This window comes from Hylobates moloch, unplaced genomic scaffold (genome assembly GCF_009828535.3).
Source record: "Hylobates moloch isolate HMO894 unplaced genomic scaffold, HMol_V3 SCAFFOLD_39, whole genome shotgun sequence".
In the NCBI taxonomy this organism is placed as follows: Eukaryota; Metazoa; Chordata; class Mammalia; order Primates; family Hylobatidae; genus Hylobates; species Hylobates moloch.
The window spans coordinates 825,060-848,998 of record NW_026652314.1 but is presented as its reverse complement, the minus strand read 5'-3'; the positions used below and the strand labels follow the sequence as shown (position 1 = coordinate 848,998).

The window sequence follows — 23,939 nt, the reverse complement described above, 5'->3', positions numbered from 1 at the left end:
TTTCATGCAGTTGAGTTTCGACTTCATCTTGAACCCAGATGATGGGGTAAAGAGAGCAGACAGAGGTACAGAAGGCAGAAACCAGGAAGCTGTGACAGCCACGCAGTCACAAGCCTCCGAAGAAAGCATGCAAAGTGGAATTGCATCTGAGTTCCCCAGACCTTAAATCCCAAGGGAGCCTGGCACCCAGTAGGCAACGTCACCACTTAAAAGTGGAACTTGATATGGAAGTTGAAACGGACCTTGGCTGGAGAGATCCATGCATTGGGAGATTAGTGGGGAGGCATGGCGGGTTCAGGATGAATTGAAGAAGTTAGCCAGGCAGAAATGCAATGGCTGTGCCGGAAACCAGTGCAGAAAGAGGCAAGAAGAGCCGGGAGCAGGGTTCGGAGAACCTCAAAGCTAAGTTAAAGAGTTTGGACTTTCAACTTGTTGGCAATTGGGAACCATCGAAGGTTTGTTTGACCTGGGCCAAATTAGTGCTTGAGAAAAATGCCACCAAGACAGGTGTCTGAGAGGCCCTAGGGCAGAGCAGAGAGTGCCTAGAGGCCAAGAGACCAGTTAGGAAACTGCAGGATCTCAGGGCCTGGACAGAAACAGGGGCTGTCGGGGGGAAAGGAAGGACTGAGATTTGGAACGGCTGGAGAACTGATGGAAAGCTGTGAGCCTCTCGCTGGGGAAGGAGAGGAGAGAAGAGGACAGGGAAAATCCTGAATCAAAGGTGATGCAAATGATTCTGGGAGGAGATTGGAGGGCTGGGGAGCCCTGGAGAGAAGCAGGCGGGGCTTGGGGTACATCAGCTGGTAGGGAAATCTGCCAGAAAAGCCCTCTGGGAAGAGAGGCAGGAGGCTCTCTTGACTTTCACACTGCTTTTCTAGAGTGCAAATTTCCTGTCCTCTCAGGTGTACAGAGGCCCCATGCCATCTTGCTTTGGGCTAAGAGAGGTCTCTGTGTGTCTCATCGGACAGTGATATGGGGCACATGAAAATGCTCCCTCGGCAGCCATCCCCATACCCCCTGACTTGGAGCACTTACGAGGGGACCTGAGCCAGGCAGCTCCCACCTGCCGCCCGTCCTGTTTGCTGGCTCTTCCTGGGGGTCAGACTAAGGACCACCCTGCTGTCCTCCCGACCTGCTGAGAATCCACTCAGCTGCCCATCTACCCATTTACCTTTTCTCATATACCATGTAGAGCCCCACATACAAAAGGAACTCTTACACATCTGAAGAATCCTATGGACAAAAGTGTGCAATTCCTCATGGCATCTGCAATCCCCCACCTGCAGGCACCCGTCTCAGGATTCTTTGCATCGACTTGGAAAGTTTGAACTTGCTGCTTTGTGGACATTGCACTCAAGGGTTTCAGAATACTTTTCTTCCTCTCCTCTGCAATCTATACCTTTCTTGGGCCAATTTGTGTCACTGCCCAACTAGTTTCCAAATACAGCGTGCCACTGCCATCATTCCCCTGTATAGTGATTATTTGGCCTAAAGCTCATCTTTCTATAGCCAAGAGTGAACCCCAATCTCACACACAAGTATACGCAGCATCTTTCTATGTGTGTTAACTTCCCCCTGGGCCCCGGTCTTTCCTCGATGCACTGGCTGCTGGGGATCCCAGCAGTGCCTGTTTTCCCTGGGACCTGCCCATCACACTTGGCAGGCAGGACATCATGGCAAGACTTCCTCTCTGCCAATCTGTCCTGCAAGACCAGGCAGGCCCTGCAGGATACACTCCGTCCTCCTCAACGGCTAGACCCTGTCTTTCGAAATAAAGCATTTTTTTTTTCACCTGTTGGCTGCTGAGAAGGAAAGGACAATCTGTAGTACTTTTTGAAGTCTCTTCCACTCATCAGAAAGGCCCAGCCAAATATCTGAGTGGGCTGACGACTCACCATCCTATCAGACTAGGTGGCCCTTCCTCAGACATCAGGACCATCTTCTGGCATCCACCATCCTGGAAACCCTCTTCCTCCAAACAGAAATTTGCCACCCCATCCAAGGCTCCTCCAGGGTGGGTGACATCCTCACGTGGGCCTTCCGGGCCTTGGGTGTCTGGAATTGTCTGCAGGCTCACTTGTGTGATTCCCCAGCCAGGGCATCCGCGTCTGGTCACTGTGATTTTAATACAGGGGTTATGAGAGGTGCTGCAGAAGAGAGGGGGATCGGCGGACAGACAAAACCCCGAATCAAAGATGATGTGAATGACCCTGGGAGAAGAGTGGAGGGCTGGGGAACCCTGGGGAGAAGCAGGTGGGGCTGGGGCTACTCGGGGCTGTGGCCTACACCTCCAGGGCTAGAAATCAGAAGCTGGAAGCAGGGTGTAGAGAAAAAAAAAAAAGCAGCCTAAAAGTCTCACTCTTTAAGATGTGCTTCCTAGCCCAGCGGCACCAGCAACTCCTGGGAGCTTGTTAGAAATGCAGCGTCTCACACAGCAGATCCACCGAATCAGAACGTGGCGTGTTCCATCCAGGCTCCCGAGGTGACCTCCGCGGGCATCCTGCAGTCGCTGCTGGGCTGGTTGGTGGCATCCCTACACCTGGCTCCCCCGACTGGGGCCCCTGGTGCTCTGGCCCTGGGCCCGTAACACCCAACACCCTGTCGAAGAACCCCCAGCAGGGGAGCCTCCTCCCGGCAGCTTGAGTAGGCCCTGCTGGGGCCTCCAGACCGAGAAACACGCAGCTGACGCCCCCACGGCAGAGGCCACACTGGGTCTGACCACCCAGTTGGGGTCACCGCCCTACACAATGTTTCCAGGTCCCCCTCAGGGTGACGTTTCAGGGTTTCAGACTCTTGGGTCCCTTGCTCAGTGAGCTTACAGTGCTTCCCTTGAAAGGCACTGTGCTGTGAACCTGAGGCTTATTTACAGATGTGTCCAAATCCGTTCTCTGGTCCTGCGTGCAGCGGCCACGCCCTTCATAGTCTGGATGTGGGTGACTGTGTATACCTGATACGCCCTGGATATCCTCCTCTGAGGTGGGCAGGAAAGCCATGAGGCACAGGTATAGAAGGAAGAACTACAGGGAGACGAAGCCAGTGCCCTCCCACAGAGACTTGCTTAGGGCTCCAGGACAGATGTCCAGGCTCAGAGGGGGCGGGGCGTTCCCTCCTGTGGAGAGAATTGTTGGAATTCCTATGAATTCTCCAAGCCCACGTGTCCTTGGGTATGGAACGAGGATGCTGAACTCCTTGATCTCCAAGGGCCCCTCCAGGGTGAACGCTGGCTCTAGAAACTTCCTCGTTGTCATCCTGCCCAACAGGATGTCCTGTCCCTGGGTACAGACTTTCAGGTTGGAACTTTCCAGGCTCTAGGATCTCGTCCAGAGGATGACTATTACTACCTCAGAAAAAAGATACATAAAACTCTGACAAATGATGTAGACTCAGACACAAGCGGCATCCAAAGGCAGTGGTGCTGGGACAATTAGACACCTGCAAGCAAATAAAATTGAATCCACATCCCACATGATGGCTGCTTCAGGGACAGGGTTCAGGAAGACTCACTGCACATCAGGGTCACTGGGGGACTTGTAGCCTGCAGTAGTTGGGGAAAGCCAGTGGGGTTTGATAGGCTTGTCGTGGTCAAGGAACTTCAGCTCACATTGCCCACTGGGCCCTCATTTGACAGGCTCCCCGTGGGCAGCAGCTGCCTTTTGTGGGCTCTGCTCAAATGACGCAAAGACAGTCACTGAGCTTCTCTCTGCCAGGGGAGGGGAGAACACAGGGTCAGAACTGCACATACTCTGGTCCTGATTGCTGGGCCTGGCAGGGAGCAGGTGCTCCCTGGTCGCCATGCAGAAACAATGACGGGTCACAGCAAGTGGGGCTCAGCACCTAGGTGGGCTGAATCCTTCTCTTAAGGTTCAGACTGAGAGTGAAAGGGGGTCCAAGGGGAGGAATAAGGGGGAGGAAAGGAGACTACCTAGAATCTGAGCTCTTGGGAGCCAGGTCAGACCCCAAGGCCTCTCCCTTTGTACTTCCCCATGAGGCCTCTCTCGTCCATAGCTTTTGGCAATACAGGTTGGAGACGGGTCACTCAGCAGTGCAATCCCACAAAAGACAATGGGAAGGCTGTCTCTTAAAAGGCCGTTTTAAATATTAATGGTCATGGGGAAATGCTCATAAAATTAACTGAAAAAATCAGGTCAGATGACCCACTTTTGTAGAGGAAACGACGGCAAGGCACACACAAGGCCAGAGGTCACTCTTTATCCAGGTAGAGTCGGTCTGTCTCTCGTCAGGCATCGGATGCCCCATGTCCCTGTCACAGCACTTTATTCTCTGTCATCCCTGGCAGTGATGTGTCCTGGTCCTCCCCAGATTCACTTTATTGAGCTTTCCAATTAGCACAGTGCCTGGCACAATAGGAGTTCAGTACATGTTTGCAAATGAGTGAGTGAAGGATGGATGGATGGGTGGGAAGGAGGGAGGGAGGGAGAGAGGGGAGAGGGAGAGAGGGAGGGAGAGAAAGAGGAAGCGTGGAGAAGGAGGGAGGAGGAAGGGAGAGAGGGAGGGAGGGAGGGAAGGTGAGGAGAGGGGAGAAGGAAGGAAGGGAAGGGGGAGGGAGAGAGTGAGGGAGGGAAGTGGGGAAAGGGGAGAAGGAAGAAAGGAGGGAAGGGAAGAAGGCAGGGAGGGAGGAAGGGAGGAAGAAACAAAGGGAGGGAGGAAGAGACAAAGGGAGGGAGGAAGGGAGGGAGGCAGGGAGGGGAAAAGTTCAGAGAGAAACCTACCAAAATGCTAATCAGGGTTATGATCTAGATACCTTATTTTATCTTCTTTATAATTACCTGTCTTCCAAATTTTCACCAGTTAAAAGATCACTTTTATAATAAATATACTTTTTATCAAAACTCTGCTATTTGATTTAAATCCATCTAAAGTGGTTTCTCATAACTCCAAGTCCTATTTTTAACTAATGAATCTAGAAGACACTGGAATTAGTTCATGTCTATCAAAGTGGTCAAGTCTTGAATCAACATTGGGACACATGATCTGACAGTTTCCTAAATGCTCATTAAAGAGATGGGACTATTTGGAATCAAGGTGCCCCACAAATCTAAACAAGACCCACACATCTAAGGATGCAGGGGAGCACAGGTACTCCCCTTAGGGAAGATGACAGCAGCACTGGGGACGTGGACAGTAACCCTTAAGACGGTGGGCCTGTGTCACCCAAAGTTGCCACCTCTAAAGTGCCCATAATAAAGGTGGCAAGAGGGACATCTCAGAGGGAGATCTCAGACATTCTACTGAGTATAATATTCCATCCAGCCCGACTTTGCTTCCCTGAAGCTGAATTCATTCTGCTTTTAAGAAATGGATATTGTCGCCGGCCCGGGGGTCTCACACATGTAACCCCAACACTTGGGGAAGCCGAGGCAAGAGAGAGGATCACTTGAGCCCAGGACTGTGAGGTCTGCCTGGGTAACACAGTAAGATCCTGTCTCTACAAAAAATTAAAAATTAGCTGGGTGTAGTGACACGAGACTGTAGCCCCAGCTACTTGGGAGGCTGAGGTGGGAGGATCCCTTGAGCCCAGCAGGTTGAGGCTGCAGTGAACCATGATCATGCCACTGGGTGACAGAGCAAGACCTTTTCTCCAAATTAAGAAAAAAGAAAAAGAAAAGAAATGGAGGGGCTGAATTATGCAGGTAAACAAAAAAGCCCTTCTGTGGCCTCCTCTCCACCTTCATCCTCCTCTCCTCTAGCCAGAGACACATCCATGGGCCCCATTCCCCCAAGCACCAGCCACCACCAACTTCTTACCCCCAAGAAAGAGAACAGCCTCAGGGGACCCCCGTGCCTCAGCACTCTCTCTGGACCTCTGCAATCTCACACAACTTTGTAGCTCTCGCAGGGCCTAGAGCCAAGGGACCTGGTTGGGATCCGTGCCCACCCTTCTGCAAGGCTGGCCCTGACCTTAGGCCAAGTCCCAGCACTGGGTGGCAATGTAGCACTGTGGGTAGCACCCAGGCCTCCAAGCAGCAGACAGACCACTGCTGGCAAGGGATCTGGGTGCGTTTATTACCAAAGCCTTGGTTTCCTAGCTTGACAAGTAAACACCCCAACAGAGAAGCTACTTTGTAGTGTTGCTGGACACATTAATGCATTAGTGCTATGTGCCTGGTCGTGCTTTAAAGACATTAAAACATCCAATTCATAATAACCAGATGAGGTCGGTACTGCTGTCGTTTCCCTTTTACAGATAGAGAGAGGGTATCACAGAGAGGTTAAGAGATGTGCCTAAGGCCACCCAAGTGGTAAATGTTAGAACCAGGATTCCAGCCCAGGGAGTCTGGCTCCAGAGTGCAAGCTGGTCTTACTAGGCAAATGAGTGTCTTTACAATGCATGTAAAGTTCTCAACGCAATGCCAGGAACATATTAAAAGCTCAATAAATAGTAGCTGATGCTCTTGGTTGCTGGGATGCCTCAGTAAAGCAGACGGCGGCCACCCTGTGCTCTGTGTACAAACCTCATCTCCCTCCTACACAAACAGCCTTATGAGTCAGGAGTGTGCCTGTCTCATCCACCTTTGCAGTCCCCAGCATCATGCCTTGTGGCTCTCTGAAAACCTGCTGGATGTATAGTAAGATGACACCCATTTATCAAGCACCCACTGTATGCCTTATCTCATTCAACCCTCCCACTGCCTCATGGGCAAGCTGGGCATTTCAGCATCTCAGCAAAGGGACACCGCCACTCCACCAGTGTGGGGTGAACAGTGGATAGAAAGAGATTGACTTGCCAGGCAATAGAGACTGCCCTGGAGTAGAAACAGAGATTATTTATTCCATGTATTGGTTACTTTATGTGGTGCTTACACAACTCTGCTCTTCTTCACTTTCTATTCCAAAACATTTCCGGTAAGTATTTTCTATGGATGGTGATTCCAACTAAAGGAAAGAGAGAAAAGTACACTGACGTTGACCAAGACCTTGAGGGGACTAAGAGGGAAAGTGAGAGCGTCACATAATGAGAGCTGACGTCAAGGCTGGCCGACTCAAGAAACGGTCTCAAAACCGTACAATGTAGGAAACAGAATCATCACAAAGAAAAACAACGTGATCTTGGAACAGTGGCAACCTCAAAGCACATCTCTACGTCTTGATAAGAAAAAAGAAGAGACGTAGAAAATCCCCCAGAACCAGACTCCAGTTTGGCTTACGGTCTGTCATAACATCACAGGCACCAGGAGTGGGCTCTTTGGTGATGAGAGCAGAACTGAGAATGGAAATGGAAATCAAACACACAGCCCCAGTCAGGTCCCAGGTTAGCTGACCTGCTCCTGATGTCTGCTGGGCTCAGGCCAGGATATCAGCGGAGGCCCCGGTCTGTGGCCTATTCCCCTTCTCTCGCCATCCCCATCTGGTCATGGTAACAAGGGGCCTCGCACGAGTGTGGACACCCCGGGCTGCATGTTTTGAGCTCCAGCCATGTCCACGTCTCAGTCACAGCTGGCCATTCTCAGCCGAGGCATGGGCACACAAGTGGCCCTAGGGAAGATGAACTCAGTGCAGGCCCTGGCAGCTAGCAAAGGGGCATTTGGGCAGAGAATTATAGAAAAGGAAGGATCTGGGGGTCCAGGGGATATGTCCCTTTGCCCTGCAGACCTCTTTCCCCATTAGGGAGCCACAGACAGAGTGGGTGCCTCTTGGAACATATGACCGTGTCTCTTTGGCCCAGAGATGACATCCTATGCTATCCCAAGTGTGAGCTGTTTTGGTCTCAAAAGAAAAGTCCCCTCGTCTTCCCTTCAGGGAAAAGTGCTAAAGAGGGCAGGAGACTGGTGGTTTGAGACCTGCCCCTTAGAAACCATGTGACCCTGTGCCGTGACTGACCTTCCCAGACCCAGCCCTGTGTGTACAAAATGAACACACCTACCTCACCACCTTGTTGGCAGGACTCAAAGGATGACAAAGTGCCAGGCAAATCGATGTTTTCTTATGGAGAGCCAGGGAGGTGAATATGATTCGGGGGAAACAGCCTTGAGCCTATGGAAATGATCAGTCTGTTCCAGGAATAATACCTACCTAAAGGATGCTGTTAAGGACTGAATAAGGAAGTGTGTACGCAAAGGCACCTGGCACCCAGGAAGAACTCAAAAACTATTCATGGTGGAGCGGGTGGTGCTGGTGGCGACCATTCCTAGTGGTGCTGGTGGTGCCAGGCACCTGCAGCAGATATTTGGCTAAATTACGTAATTTAATGATCACAATAACCAAAGAGGTGTGTTCCTGTAGCGCAGATGGAAAAAGTGGGGCCAAGATCACAGGGTTCGTGAGTGAGCAGTGAGGCCAGGAAACACATGCCTGTCTGTCTGCATCCGATTCCTCTTCCCACCACACTCAGCACCACCTGGCTAGTTGTCTTGCAGCCTCTGGGGATAATTCATTCACAACACTCTCACCTGCTCACAGCAGGAAGCCTGTTCACAGCACCCCAGGCCAGATCAGCCATTGAGACACTTAAACTAGAGCCTGTGGGCCACCAGATTTGCCAACAGACACACAAGAGCTCCTTGTGTTCCCATCCACATCCACTCGGCTCATCACAAAACCCACCCCAGGGAAGATGAGCTTGCTGATAAACCAACTAACTAAGCGTTACAAGAAATAACAGCAAATTTTGAGGCACTTTACAAGGAGAGTCACACCCAGGTACTCCTTGGACCCAAGAAGACTCAGGTAGCAAGGCAGGGAGCGGCTCAGGACAGCCGCCCAGAACAGTCACATCTATTTGGTTCTCGAAAATAATGGAAAACAAACGGTTTTCGCAAGTGGTATGCTGTGTACACTGAGTCCACATCAGGTGTTCTCGAATTCTCTGATAAATAAAAACCACAAGCAATTGTGGCACCACCGGGCTGGAGGGAAGCGCCGGTTCACACCTGTCAATATGAGCAGCCTGGGGGCCTTATGGGGCAGACCCTCTTCCTGAACTAGTGGTGTTGGAGTGAACACCTTCCAGGTCCCCAGGGCTCGCCCCTCACCCTGAAAAGATTAAATCATTTATTTGCATAAGAAAATATCTAAACCAAATACAGGAGGCACAGGCGGGCACAGGGAGCTATGGTTACAATGCAAGCAACATCTGGACCTGCAAACTCATGATGCTGCTACAAGAAGCGTATGCAAGGAAGGTGGGTGGCTGGGGAGGCAGCCCAGCATCATCCCCAGAGTCTTTACTACTGCTCTCCCCTCTGCTGAGTCACAATGCTCCTTGTTGGTGATGCTTGTAACATAACCCTCCTCTCCCCTCTTCAGAAACTGGCAACACCAAGGTGCCAATCTTTTTTGAGACGGAGTTTCGCTCTTGTTGCCCAGGGTGGAGTACAGTGGCGTGATCTCAGCTCACTGCAACCTTCACCTCCCAGGTTCAGGTGATTCTTCTGCCTCAGTTTCCCAAGTAGCTGGGATTACAGGCACCTGCCACTACACCAGGCTAATTTTTATATTTTTAGTAGAGACGGGGGTTTCGCCATGTTGGCCAGGCTGGTCTCAAACTCCTGACCTCAGGTATCCACCCACCTCCCAAAGTGCTGGATTACAGGTATGAGCCACCACGCCCAGCCACTGATCTCTTTAAATGGCTTCAGCTGCCAAATCTCACCAGCAAGTTTGGGTCACTGATGCACCCTCTACCCCTCTTCTACAGACCCTGATCTTCTGGGTAATTTCCCAATTCCCTTAAAATGATACCAACACCCAAGAATTTCACCAAAGGGGGCAGGCACGGGACACAAACTTATGACTGCATCAAGGGCCCTTTGAGGATAATGTGCCATGTCCGTATAAAGCATCCCCCATCCCCACAAGTCCGTATAAAGCATCCCCCCACCCCCCATCTTATTGTATGTAAGAATAACCAGACAATTCAGGCTTTTATGACAGGAGATGCAGGCAGTAGAGGGAGGGGCTTTGATGTTAGGACTTTAACTTACTGGCTTCCCGTAGGTGTTCCACGGCACAGCAGGGGAGACAGATTTTGTAGAAGAGGTCAAGGTGAGGATGGAGCCTCAACAGAATCTTCAAAACCAAAAGGCAAGTTGCAGTACCAGCTGACCCTCCGCCATACAGAGGCCACTGCGGACGCCGAAACACCCTCCTCCCCATCAGGCTGGCTTGTCCCCGGGCATCTGAACAAGCCAACCTGATAGGATGGGTGCTCAGTGGAGGACACTCTCCGAGAAGACTGAGATGACGGGGAAACCCACTCTCCAGGGCTGGCTTGCCGCGCAGTTGTTTGGAGAAAGAGCTACCCTGGAGAACCTTAGTCACTGCTACGGTTGCAGAGAAGACGGAGCACAGGAGTAGTTCCTCAAGGAGGAGGGACACAGACCACACCCCCAACTTATTGGTGACCTCCAAGGGAACCAGCTGGAACGGCAGCAAATGGGCTTTTCCCCGGCTTTTTCTCATCTCGCTGTGAACCCAGCCCAGATGCATCCCACGCTTACTCACAGAAAGAGTAAAGCAAGCCAGGTATGAGGCAGTTACAAGCTAGCAGTTTTTTATGTGATTGATTCTGGAAACAATTAGGGCTCAGTATTTCCTAGCCAAGGAGCAAGCTTCCAGGAAGTGAGCGAGTGAGCCTCCAATTGTACATGTAAATGTAAATTGTGTATGTAGATGTAAAAACAGCAATGCATGCCCCTCCACCCCCAAGCATTTTCCTTTTCCTTTTCCAAGCTTCTCTCTAAATCACCAGGATCCAAACACCTCCCGCCCAGCTCCCATCCCCGCCCTCCTCCTCAGCCTTGGGCCCACCCACCTCTGTCTTCACAAAAGGTGCCTCGCTGGCCTACACCACAGAAAACATCCAAGCCCAAGGTACTCATGGTTTGTGTGTAAAGGGTTTTTATTGGAGAGCCTGTAGCGCTGAAGTGCCACCAAGGATTTGGAAGGTCACTCTCAGCAGCCGCCACTTCTGCCAGGACCAGTGGCAAGCACCTGGCAGATGGAGCCCGGTTGTTTCCGCGTAAGGCAGAGGAATCCAGCTTTTTCCATGAGATTGAGCTGCAGTTGTCGAAAACCCCGTGTGAGCCAGCAGTTCCAGTTCAAAGGTTGAGGGGGCGAACAGCTGTGAGGTGGCCGGGCTCCCGTGAGTCACCACTTAGGCCTGAGTACACCGTGGAGAGGAGAGATAAAGCAGCCACGGCTGTTCTGTTGCCAGTCCCACCCCTCTGGCAAACAGATGGGGGAAAACAGAGAAGGAAAGTCAACAAAGAAGGTGAAATGCAGGGAGTAGAGACTACACGCAGTGCCCCTGTGGCTGGCAATGCCATGCGTGGTGGGCCGGCTGCGCCATCCTCACCCAGGGCTTCCCACGGGCTCTGCTCTTTCCTGCAGAGGCCAGACTGCCTTCCTGGCAGGTGGAGGCTGCTGAGCTCCTATGCCCCTTCCCACATATCCCCACTCTTCTCAGAAAACTGAAGAACCTGAAGAGGGAGGTGAATTGGGAAAGGCTGGAGTTTTCATCCAAAAAAAAAAAGGGCAGGACAATAAACAGGCAAATACACAAACCCCGGAGCAATGCCAGGAAAAAAAGGGGGAAATAAAAAATAAAAAACACCTTTCTAGAGAGAGCAAAAGCCCAGGGTCCCGAAGGCACTGCTAATAGACTAATAGAAGCATCTTTGTTGCAGCCAGTCACCTCTAGCCTGGGAACACCACTAATTGGGAGGCCTCAATCAACCTGAGAAGTCAGCCCAAGGCCCTGTCTCCAGAAGCCAGCAGCAGATCTCTGGGTCATGTCACAGGCGAGTCCTCACTTCACCAGCTCAGAGGTGAGCCACTCTCACCTGAACCTCTGCCTTCCGGCAGGGACCTCCTGAGTCCTGTGGGGTCTCCTGGGTCCAGGCGGGTTTCTAGTCCAGCCCAGTCTAGACTGACTTCAAATATAGTCCCCTGACAGTGTGCTTTTTTCCAGCCAGCCAAATCACCGTTCATTTTTAAAATGGTTTTTAAAAATTACATTTCTAAGGCAAACAACGTAGAACTGTGACAGAGCAGAGGAACAACAAAAAAGCAAAGAATGTTGCTAATCACAGGCGGCCTAGCACTTTCCTTTCCCTTCAGAGAAGGAGAAACTGTTTTATAGGTATCACACACGTGCCCACGCATGCACGTGCACGCACGCACGCGCGCACACACACACACACATACACACACAGTTTTTCCCTGATACTGGAAATTCTTTGTGAACTAGCCATGCTGATTTCTGCTGAACTTTTAAAAAAAAAAAAAAAAGAAAGAAAGAAAGAAAAGGAGCCACAGACGTGTCCAGGTCTGGAAGGGGCTGACCAGCTCTAAGCACATCCACCTTGAACTCTGACACAGGTAACGCCAAAATGAGGCCAGGACCTGACCAAGCCAAAAAAGCAGCAAAGGATCAGACAGGGTCCAATGTGTAGATCCAGTAGAGAAGAATGTCGGAAATTCTAAATACACAGTTGGACATCCTTCAGGCTTGTTTTAGATTCTTGATCCTCCTGATCTCTTTTACTATTGTCAACAATTGTCTTAAAAAAACTTTTTTAAAATCAACATATTTCTACCCTTTGCTCCTTAGCCAGGCACAAAGCCTCTTACGTGGGAAGTAGAAGTGGGGGGCACTTTAAAGGGGCACCCAAAGGGTGGCAGAAGCAACTCCATCGTGGTGACGTGGAAACGAGCTTGCCAGTGACAGTCTGAGCAGACGCCTGACACCCATGATGGAGCTGGGGTTTTATACATAACGTTTGTTTTGGTTTCAACATCTCCGACGTTTGTTTTGGTTTCAACATCTCCGACGCAAGAGGGCTTCCAGGTCCTTCACACCCCAGGTTGCAGCTGACCAACTTTCCACAGGATGCCAACAGGCTGGGAAACAGGTTTTACCTAAAAGAAAGGGAAGGACAAGAGTAAGCCCCTTCCGGCAGAGCCTCGCACCCATTCTGAGCCCTCCTGAACAACTCTATCCCTCACCCTCTCAGCCATTGAAAAGGCCACAGTCCCCAGCCACAGGACCTTTGAGCGTGCTGTCTGGAAGGTGCAATCCACTCTTCCAGCAAACTGCCTGCCTCCCCTCAGTTCCTAACTAAGGATCCCTCCCCCCAAGCTCCCCAAACAGATTCCCTAGAACACAACCTCTTTCTCCTTATATCCCTCCTTGCCAGCACTTCCAGGGTGTTTACACTAGGGGTTGGAAAACTTCTATAACAGTCCAGAGAGGAAATATCCCACAATCACGGTGATAACTCCTCAACCCTGCTGTTGTGGTGGAACAGCAGCCACAGCAAGAAATGCTTGGCCATGGCTGTGTTCCAGTAAAATCTTATTTATGGACACTGAAATTTGAATTGCATATTACTTTCTCATGTCATAAAATAGTATTCTTCCTTTGGTTCTTTTTCAACATTAAAATGTGAAAATCATTCTTGGCTCCTGCGCTGTACAGAAACAGACAGCGGGGCTGATTTTGGCCCACGGGCCATAGTTTGCTGACTCTTGGTTTATGTATCTGATTAGTGTTGGTCTCTTGCTTAGACTGGGAGCTTGAGACAAAAGCCACAACTAAGCTTCCTTACCTTTAAACCCCAGGCCCACACCACAGTGTCAGAAAACATAAGAAGTACAAGAAATAAGTTTAGGCCAGGCACGGTAATCCCAGCACTTTGGGAGGCCGAGGCGGATGGATCACAAGGTCAGGAGATCGAGACCATCCTGGCTAACATGGTGAAACCCCATCTCTACTAAAAATACAAAAAATTAGCCAGGAGTGGTGGTGGGCACCTGTAGTCCCAGCTACTCAGCAGGCTGAGGCAGGAGAATGGTGTGAACCCGGGAGGCAGAGCTTGCAGTGAGCAGAGATCACGCTACTGCATTCCAGCCTGGGCAACAGAGCAAGACTCTGTCTCAAAAAAAAACGTAAGTTTAAAAACTAAATCTGTGGCCAGGCTTGGTGGCTCATGCCTGTAATCCTAGCACTTTGGGAGGCCATGGCGGGTGGATCACTTGAGATCAGGGGTTCGAGACCAATCTGGCCAACATGGTGAAACCCTGTCTCTACTAAAAATACAAAAATTAGCCAGGTGTGGTGCTGCATGCCTGTAATCCCAGCTACTTGGGAGGCTAAGGCATTAGACTCACTTGAACCTGGGAGGCAGAGGTTTCAGTGAGCTGAGATGGTGCCACTGCACTCCAGCCTGGGTGACAGAGCAAGACTCTGTCTCAAAAAAAAAAAAAAAAAATGAATCTGCTCAAGACATCATCTAAAGGGACTTAGAAAAGGAGGGAAAATTTGACCAGTTAAAGCTGCCACCATCACCTCTTGATGTTTGATTATGGGCATTACATAATCACATGAGCAAAAATAACAAGGATTTAATAGAATTTACAAAATAATGAACTTTCTGTCATAATATTATATAATACCAAATATATTACCATGTCAGGTAGCTATTTACTAGAAGATGTAAACAACCTATTTTTAGGAAATACATACTTAATCATTTGCAGGAAAGGACCATGGTATATATAACTTACCCTCTAATGGTTTAGTAAAAACCATTTGTGTGCACACACACATACATACATACATGGATGAATCAGAAAGCAGACAGGCAAAAAATGTTAACAGGAAAATATGAGTTAAAAGTATAGGGTGTTCCCTACACTATTTTTATTTTTGCATGAAGTTTAATTTTTTTTTCCAAATAAAAAGTTGTTTAAAGAGAAAACATAAGCCAGGCACAGTGGGTCGCACCTGTAATCCCAGCACTTTGGGAGGTCAAGGCAGGAGAATCTCTTGAACCCAGTAGTTAGAGACCAGCCTGGGCAACATAATGAGAGCTTGTCTCTACAAAAACTACACAAATTAGCTGGACATGGTGGCGTGTGCCTGTAGTCCTAGCTACCCAAGAGGCTGAGTGGGATGATCACTTGAGCCCGGGAAGTCGAGGCTACAGTGAGCCAATATCTTGCCACTGCACTCCAGCCTGGGTGACAGGGCAAGATCGTCTCAAAAAAAAAAAAAAAAAAAAATTTTTGAGTATCTTCATATTAGCCACTGAAGTCCCCTACTCAACAGACTAGAGAAAGAGAAAAATAAATCTCCAGCAAGCCATGTCCAAGTTGTGCAGGAGGCTGGCTTTCTTACAGTGACCCCGGCCCCTTCTGTGGGTTGGGGAGTCAGGGGAGCTAACCTCACAAACCAACATCTCGGAGCCCAAGCACTCACACCCCCCACTGCAAAGAGGAAGGGACTAAGGACCCCCAATGTTAAGGCTCCTACCAGGTCTGACTCCACCATCAGGCCTTCCGCTGCATCTTGCTGCAAGGTCAATGTTGAGGATGAGGGGTGGGGGCACAGGAACTGGGGAGGAGCAGTGAAGATTTCAAAGACCAAGAATCAGAGGTGAGGGCAGGGACCTGATCACCATAGCTGCGCCACAGCAGATCTGGCCACAGCAGGCCTGCGGGCTCTGGGGACAGCAGCCGGCAGAATCAACAGAGATGCAAACTCTGTACCACTGCCATGCTGAAAGTCACCTCCGTAAGTGTCTGGGCATCCCACGGGACTGCTCTGAATCTTACAGGGATCCCCTACCAGGCTGTCTGCCCTCGCCTCACCCCCAGGTTGCTGTCTACATCCGTGTGCTTAAGAAACGCCCACACATACACAAGGTAGGGAGCCACGCTGCTTATCGCAGAATCCTTCACGCGCCTCCACGGGGAGAAGTCCACCTGCACACAGCAGCACCTGCCCAGGTCAGGCCTGGCCACCGGCTCTCTGGGCCTCTCCAGGAGGTGGTAGAGCCATACCCCAAGTTTCAGCAGTGTAGTCAGCTGGGCCTTCAGGCTCTCTGAGGTGACGGGGACTCAGGAACAATACCAGGCTGTCTCCAGAGGAGGCTGGCTGTAAAGTCCTGGCTCTCTCAATGTCATCTAGCTGTTTCCCTGTGGCCATCTATTGGCCAGAAGCTTTGGGGTTCCCCCGAGTAGGGGCCTGGGGGGCAGAGGCTCAAAGCTGCCGCTCACTGAAGATCCCTATGCTGGCTCAAACGTCCCTGTGCCTGCACCTGCTGTTACTTCTCCCTGGAATGCCCTCACTGCTCCCTGCATGTTGAGCCACCTTGGGCTCACTTCCTGGTCCTCTCGAACTTGTAGGTTTCACCTCCTCTGGGAAGAACTTATTGCCCCTTCCTGGCTACCCACAGCACCCTGTTCCTTCCTCTGTGAGAGGGCTTGGCAGGTGGTCTTAGAAGTGGCCATGCTCGGCCAGGTGTGGTGGCTCACACCCGCCCAGCATTTCAGGAGGCCAAGACGGGCAGATCACTTGAGGTCAGGAGTTCGAGACCAGCCTGGCCAATATGGGGAAACCTCATCTTTATTAAAAATACAAAAATTAGCTGGGCATGGTGGCAGGCGCCTGTAATCCCAGCTACTCAGGAGGCTGAGGCAGGAGAATCGCTTGAGCCTGGGAGGCAGAGGTTGCAATGAGCCAAGATCGTGCCACTGCACTCCAGCCTGGGCAAGAAGAGCGAGACTCCGTCTCAAAAAAAAAAAGAAAAAAGTGGCCATGCTCCTGCTGTCTCCCACTCTCAACACAGGCCCCTTGAGGGCAGGGCCAGTCTTACCCAGCCTGTACTCATGGTGAAGGGAATTATCAGGCTCACCAACTAGATACGTGCTAGGTGACAAACAGAGATTCCAAGAAGCCTCTCTCAGCCCCCTTCTCATCCCCCAGAACGGCCAAACTGCTAGTGACATTCCTGCTTCATCATTAAGATAAGTCAGAAAGAGTCAGTGCTGACCACCACCCCCACCAAAATCTCTATAGGAAGTGAAGGCATATTTAGCTGCCACCGCCCAGGCTTGTTCAGATTTCCCACTGTGCCGTAGGATGACACTGGGTTACAACCATCCCACAAAAGGAGAGTGACATGTCCCAACTTGCGTCGGGCCCATGTTTTACAAGAAGCTTGTCTGTCAGGCAAAATAGCCCTCAACACGGGAGCACCTGTTGCAGCACCTGTCAGTGGCATCCGGCACCCTGGCAGCTGACCTCTCAGTGCAGCCGGCAAGGACACCCTGGGAAGAGGACGCAGCGGCCCTGCGAGTGAATGACGGAGAAGCCAGAGGGAGGAGGCCTGGCCTGTCTGTGAGTACATCTGAGACAGAGAGACATGGGGACACCACCACCATGCATCAGGGAAGCCCCTGGCAGTTCTACTGCTTCCATCCGGGGACACACAAGAGAAGAACATCTGAAAAACGTGGCTTGCTTTTGCAAAAGCATTGACACTTAGGATGATTTGTGTTGTTCGTCTTTCCTTCCTTCCTTCCCTCCTTTCTTTTTCTTTCTTTCTCTTTCCTTTTTGTTTGTTTGATCAGATTCCTGTTCACAAAGGCTCCATCCTCATAGACATAAGACACCAGAATTTTTAAGGTGCCCTGGCTTTGAGTGAGACACCTTAAATGAAAATTGCCCACAGGCTGCCCATATTGCTTTCCAAAGAAACAAAAATTCTCCATGAGATGCCCATTTTTAACACATATGCTCTGCATTCTGCAAGGAAGGTGACGGGCAGAGGTTTATTCATACTGGTCTGGGGATTGCTTCCGATGCTGTTTCAGATACAGTTACCCTGCAGGTCACCGGCTCCTCTCTGGTTCCTTCCAGGCCTTGGAAGCTCATGATGCCCATTGTTTGCATACCCACCGCCCAGGCAGCTGTCCATCTGCCGACGCTCCTAACAGTTCACCTTCAGAAGACCACAAGGAAACATGGGGTGCCCGGCCATTCAGAGGACCTCAGTAAGTAGAAGGAGCTGCAAGAAGTCACTGCCTTGAGTGTGCTTAGCAACTGCCATGAGGGCATCCACGGGGACTCAGAGCTCCCGGGTAGCAAGCCAGGTCTGTTTTCCCATACTCCCTGCCTACCCTGCAGAGGCCTCATGCTGCAAACTGCACAAAAATGCCCTTTGTTTCCAAGACAAGACACCAGCCAAAGCCCGCAGCATTACAGTGGAAATCTCGTGGGTTTCTAATTATACTCCCAAAGGAAGCCCTACTCACAAGAGGGTGGGAAGCAGGGATTTCTAGAATGCACATCCACATCCCCACAGGGCCACATCTTTTCCACACAGAAGAAGCAGGGACAGGGACCTCCCTCTTGGCGGGGAGGCAGGGCTGGCAGAGCAGCGCGTTCTCCCAGCAGTGTGCCTTTGGGCTGCGCCTGTCACAGCTGCTGGGCCGCCTGCCACACACACGGGAGGAAGAGCCCACATCTGTCTCTTCCTGGGGGATGCCTAGAGGGTGTAACAAAGTCTTCTGTAATGAACTGGGAATGCAAAGAGGCCCAGAGCATCCACACAACTGCACACTAGGCAACAAAGCTCAAAACACATGCAGCCAGAACCCAAACGCCTCTTGAAAGAACCATTTCAAAACCCCAGGGCACTCTCGTACTCCGGTTAGCTATCATTTCTCCTTTCTAATTAGCCTTTTTAAGTACAGAGTTAGAGATTCATTTCTATAGAACTCCCTCCCTCCCTCCCCAAACTCTGGCCCTACATACTCGCGGTCTTATCTCCTATCCTGCCTGTATTCTTCCTCCTTCATTTCCTACCTGGCTGAAAACTTCGAGAAAAAAAAGCCTGGCTGATAGGCACAGGCTCTAAGTCACAAGATGTTATCAGAGAGTTACCTGGGAAATAAGAAGAAGCAGGTTACTCTGCCTTACTGCCCTGGCGCCAAAAACATGATTTTCCTCTTTCCACTCAATCATAAAATAACCCAAAGCCATGATTCATCGGATTTAAATGTAGTCTGTTTCCTAGAGAGAACTGAAACATTTGGTTGAGTTATGTCTAAAGGGGAAAAACAAGTACTTGTGAACAGATGAGCAATGTGCAGACAAACAAGTTCACAAAAACACTAAACCACACAGGCACTGTCTGAAACTCTTTGTTCTTTCACACCTATTGACCTGAAAAATTGCTCAGGATTCATTGTTTAGGTAGAAAAACGTGCCAAAACAGCATGTATAACACAGTCTTATTTCTATAAAAAAGAAAGTTCCACATCTATGTATGTACTCACACACACTCTAGTGGTTACTGTTAAGTAGTGAGATGATAGGTAGTTGTATCTTTCCTATTTATTATCTGTATTTTCTACAGCTTAACATTACCTCTGTAATAAGAAAAGCCGGCGCTACTTAGTCTTTCTAAACAGTCATCTTTAGGCCTGAGGACTGCAGTGGGCTTGTGTCTAGTGACTCACCTCCAAGTTCACTCACATTCTGATTTTATTTCAACTACCAACAGCACAAACTTCTCAAGGAAGGGAAGCAGAAAAGGCAAAAGAAAAGCAAACGAAGAGATAAAATGTTTAAGGACTTGGGAGCAGGGACAGGGATTCTTCTTAGTCTCAGATGACGTATCTACACAGAAAACCCAAAGATTCCACATTTATCCTACAAGAATTAATAAAAGTTTAGGAAGGTTGCTGGATTTTTAAAAAAAAAAAAAAATCAGTATCTTTTAAAAATAACTGCAATAAACAAAAAGTTTAAAAATAATATTTTTTAAGAGACGTCGGAGACAAAGTCATGAATCATGAGATGGTGGCTTGCAGAGAAATCTGTTTTTGACACTGTCTCCAAAATGACAGCATAGAGAACCTGGCAGCCCCAGAAACCCAGGCATAGAGATTGGTCAGTGGGACAAAGGGGTTCTTTACGGCTGATGGTCTGGAGCAGGAAACTAATACAGAGGGATTTGCAGGGTTCTGAGTTTCTGCCTAGAATAGGGGCAGAGGAGACGCTACTAAGGTGCTTCAGGGAGCTGACACTATTCCTGTATTAAAAACCACCAAGTGTTGGCCGGGCGCCATGGCTCACACCTGTAATCCCGGCACTTTGGGAGGCCGAGGCGGGTGGATCACGAGGTCAAGAGACCGAGACCATCCTGGCCAACACGGTGAAACCCCATCACCACTAAAAATACAAAAAATTAGCTGGGCATGGTGGCACATGCCTGTAGTCCCAGCTACTCAGGAGGCTGAGGCAGGAGAATTGCTTGAACCCGAGAGGCAGAGGGTGCAGTGAGCCAAGATAGTGCCACTGCACTCTGGCCTGGGTGACAGAGCAAGACTCCATCTCAAAAAAAAAAAAAAAACCACGAAGTGTTGAAGGGCCCCACACTATTGCTGTGTCAGATAGAGATGGAATGCACATCATTAAAGTGGCCAATGAAAATGACCCAGAGCGTGCCTGGAGACCAGGCATCTCACTTACTTTTGCCCTTGCAACATGCCAGCCAGCAAGCCAACCTGGACTTTCAAAACACAAGCTTGGACTTATCTGTTAACTTTAACACCTACCAGGTGGTTTACCTTTAGTAGTTTACCTTTAGTAGTTTGTTTGTTTCACAGTCAGCAGCAATGCCAATATGGCAGTCACTGTCAGCCTAGAAAAGGAACTCGCTCCATTGCTTGAAGAACTGAGACAAGCTGTGGAAGTTTCTTAACCTGACACTGGTTTCAATGTGTGCCTTATCTTCATCATACACCAGACACAATGTCAATCCAGCAACCAGGCCACAATAATACCGACGTCTATGCCCTCAGGGAAAGGCCCCTTTTCCCACCTTCTAGGAAATAGTCTATAAAGAGAATTTCTGAGCAGATTGATTGTTATATTTCCTTGTTTAGGGTCTTCTCTTATTTAGGGGGATGTGGAGATACCACAAAAATGGTTCTGTCTATCATGGTTCCCATGGAGTTAGTTCAGTCACCAAAGATTGATGAGACGCTGTTCAGTGGCTCAGAATCAAAACAGTACATTGATCCACTCGAGCCATTAAATGCTCCCTATTGTACAATATTCCCAGCCCTGCAGGAGGAAGCGGACTCTTTTGACTGTGAATAGTAATGAGGACATGGTTTTCTTCACATTATATTTTACTTCTTTGTATTGAATGTGAGACAGATAAAATGGCTTAGCGATAAAATCAATACAATCACTAACTTTCCTATGTACACAGTCATTCCTTGGTATCCTCAGAGAATTCGTTCCAAGACCTCCCGCAAAGACCAAAATCCACCGATGCTCAAGTCTTTTATATAAAATGGTGTAGTATTTGCATGTATCCTATGCATGCAAATGCATTCTCTAGTATACTTTAAATCATCCCTAAATTATTCCTAATACCTAATACAATATAAACACGATGTAAATAGTTGTTATACTGTATTGTTTTTTGGATGTGTATTATTTTCATTGCTGTATTGTTTTTTTCCCAAAATTTTCTTTTTTTTTTTTTTTTGAGATGGGGTCTTGCTCTGTTGCCCAGGCTGGAGTGCAGTGGCATGTTCACAGCTCACTGCAGCCTTGACCTCCCAGGCTCCAGTGATCCTCCCACCTCAGCCTCCAAAGTAGCTGGGACTACAGGCATGCACCACCATGCCTGGCTAATTTTTGCATTTTTTTTTTTTTTTTGTAGAGGTGGGGTTTCCCCATGTGGTCCAGGCTGGTCTCAAAGCCCGGAGCTCAAGAGATCTGCACTCCTCGGCCTCTCAAAGTGCTGAGACGACAAGCATGAGCCACCATGCCCGAGCCCAAACATTTTCAATTGGTGGTTGGTTGAGCCTGCAGATGTGGAACCCTCAGGTACAGAGGGCTAACTGCATTATTTTGTGGTATGAATAAATATTACTAATTAATTTGATTCTTTTCAAAGGGTGCTGCCCTTTACCTAAAATGCAAACTACAGCTAATGGGATTTTTCTCCCATTCTGTTATCCATAACCAATCCATTTTAATACTTTCAGGTTCTTTATAAGATCTAGGTGTGATTCACTAACAAACTGAGCTTCCAAAACCAATATGTACGTAAACGTGATAATACAGTCATTTTCTCCAGACATGAGTATAAATAGTACTTCAAAGTAAAAAATATACATATCAAAATGTAAAACACCTATGAGAATATATCTAACAAAAATGTATAAAACATTTATACATAAATTTTTTAAAGTACTGAAAAACATTTTTTTAAATACCTAATAAATGGAAAATCATTCCATATTCACGGATTGGAAAAGTCAATGTAAAAGTGCTGATTCTCCCTAAATTGATCTCGGGCAATGCAGTTCCAATCAAAATCCCAAACGTTGTCTTGTTGAGTCTGACAACTGATTTATGCAGAAGGGCCAAGGACCGCCAAGGCTGTGCTAAGGAACACAGGTGTGGAAGGCTTGCCTTCCCAGACATGCAGAAGCCATGGAATCCGGGGAGCCCACATAGGGACCAGCCTGCATTTCTGTTCCACTTTTACTACTAATTGGGACTTTGGCCAAGCAATGCCCCTTCTCTGGGTCTTTGAACCCTCGTCTCAAAACTATGCTCATCCTCAGCTCTTCCATTAAGAAGCTCACATATTCAAAGTACACCTCAAAATGATCTGAAAACCCGTACTACAATCCTAAAGTCACAAAGTCATTCTGACTTTCCTAGAGAAAGCCTTTGAGAAACACACCTGCCTTTGGAGCTCATCGGTAAACTCCATCTAAGCAGGAATGCCACCCACCCAGCCACCCACGTCCTCAGCTATTGACATAAGTGAGGCTGAAAGAGAAGTTTCTGTTTGGGTGCCTGGTGTGTGGCACACATGGCTGCTTGGGCCAGAACCCCCACAACCAGTGGACAACTAGCTTGTTGTCTGAAGCACAATCCTCCTCTTCCTTCTATAAAGGTGACTTTGTGTTCTCATTTGGGAAAAGTAATAAATAAGCAATTCTCTCCTGGGTTTCTGGGTGCAGTGTGTTCTAGGAAGGGATCTGATATGGTTTGGCTCTGTCTCCACCCAAATCTCATCTTGAACTGTAGCTCCCACAACTCCCACGTGTTGTGGGAGGGACCTGGTAGGTAACTGAATCACGGGGGTGGGCCTTCCCGTGCTGCTCTCATCCTGACAGTGAGTAAGTCTCACAAGATCTGATGGTTTTATAAGGGGGAGTTCCCCTTCATAAGCTCTCTTGCCTGCTGTCATCCATGTAAGATGTGACTTTGCTCCTCCTTGCCTTCCACTATGATTGTGAGGCCTCTGCAGCCATGTGGAAATGTGAGTCAATTAAACCTCTCTTTATAAATTCCCTAGTCCCAGGTATGTCTTTATTAGCAGCACAAAAATGGACTAATACAAGATCAGAGCAGGTCTCTCCATGTGCAGAACATCCCAGGACCCAACACTTAACTAAAAACAAGAACACATGGACACCATGCCTGACCTCGAGGTCCCACCAACCCACTGCCCCAAGCCCAGGAGGAAGCCTCTGTCTCCACCCTGTACCTGTATTTGATGTCGAATACTGTGGAGTCCTCATCTTCATCATCCTCTTCATTTAGTGGCGCCATTTCCACTCGCTCGGCTGGAGTGGTGATGATATCATACTTGCGTGTCTTCTTTAATCTCTTTCCCGACCTGCAGGAGAAGAAGCACATTCATGAGAACACAGCGGGGAGAGAAAGAGTCACTGGGCCCAAGCCCCAGAGGACCTGACAGCAATTTAGCAGCTGGTGTTTAGTTAGGTTTCCTTCCTCTGTCTGAGAGTGTGAGGATCCGATGGAAGGCAAATCATGCTGCTGCCTCCAGCCTGGCTGCTGAGACTGCTCCCAGGAGATTCGGTTAACACCCTGCTGCCCCACTTATGGTCATTGGACCTCGAGTGAGTGACTGACCTCGCTAAACCTTAAAGCAGAGGTCCCTGGGGCCTGAGCACTAAAAACTCAGTAAGCAAGATAAATAATACACAAATGTAATAAATATATATATATATACACACATATATATACACATATATATGTACATATATATATACACATATATATACATATATATATATACATATATATACATATATATATATACATATATATATATATACACATA

General features: G+C 48.9%; 1 protein-coding gene and 2 long non-coding RNA genes across 3 annotated transcripts in view; 2 read left to right on the top strand and 1 right to left on the bottom strand.

Annotated features, from left to right (window-relative positions):
* The first annotated feature begins 8,847 nt into the window (after nt 1–8,847).
* LOC131382529 (uncharacterized) lies at nt 8,848–11,741 on the top strand. Its single transcript, XR_009212074.1, has 4 exons — nt 8,848–9,140; nt 9,265–9,380; nt 9,955–10,482; nt 11,646–11,741. It is a non-coding gene; the product is annotated as an uncharacterized LOC131382529 (long non-coding RNA).
* LOC116463507 (membrane protein FAM174B) overlaps nt 10,838–23,939 on the bottom strand; it is a 37,453-nt gene continuing 24,351 nt past the window's right edge. Inside the window, exons 2-3 of the mRNA XM_032146634.2 lie at nt 23,340–23,471; nt 10,838–12,879 (exon numbers count right to left, since the gene is read on the bottom strand). Coding sequence (XP_032002525.1) covers nt 12,876–12,879; nt 23,340–23,471 — 136 coding nt within the window. The 3' untranslated portion in view covers nt 10,838–12,875. The remainder of the gene's footprint in view (nt 12,880–23,339; nt 23,472–23,939) is intronic.
* Nucleotides 17,775–23,939, top strand: part of LOC131382530 (uncharacterized) — an 8,712-nt gene continuing 2,547 nt past the window's right edge. The window contains exon 1 of the long non-coding RNA XR_009212075.1: nt 17,775–17,799. This is a non-coding gene — a long non-coding RNA (uncharacterized LOC131382530). The remainder of the gene's footprint in view (nt 17,800–23,939) is intronic.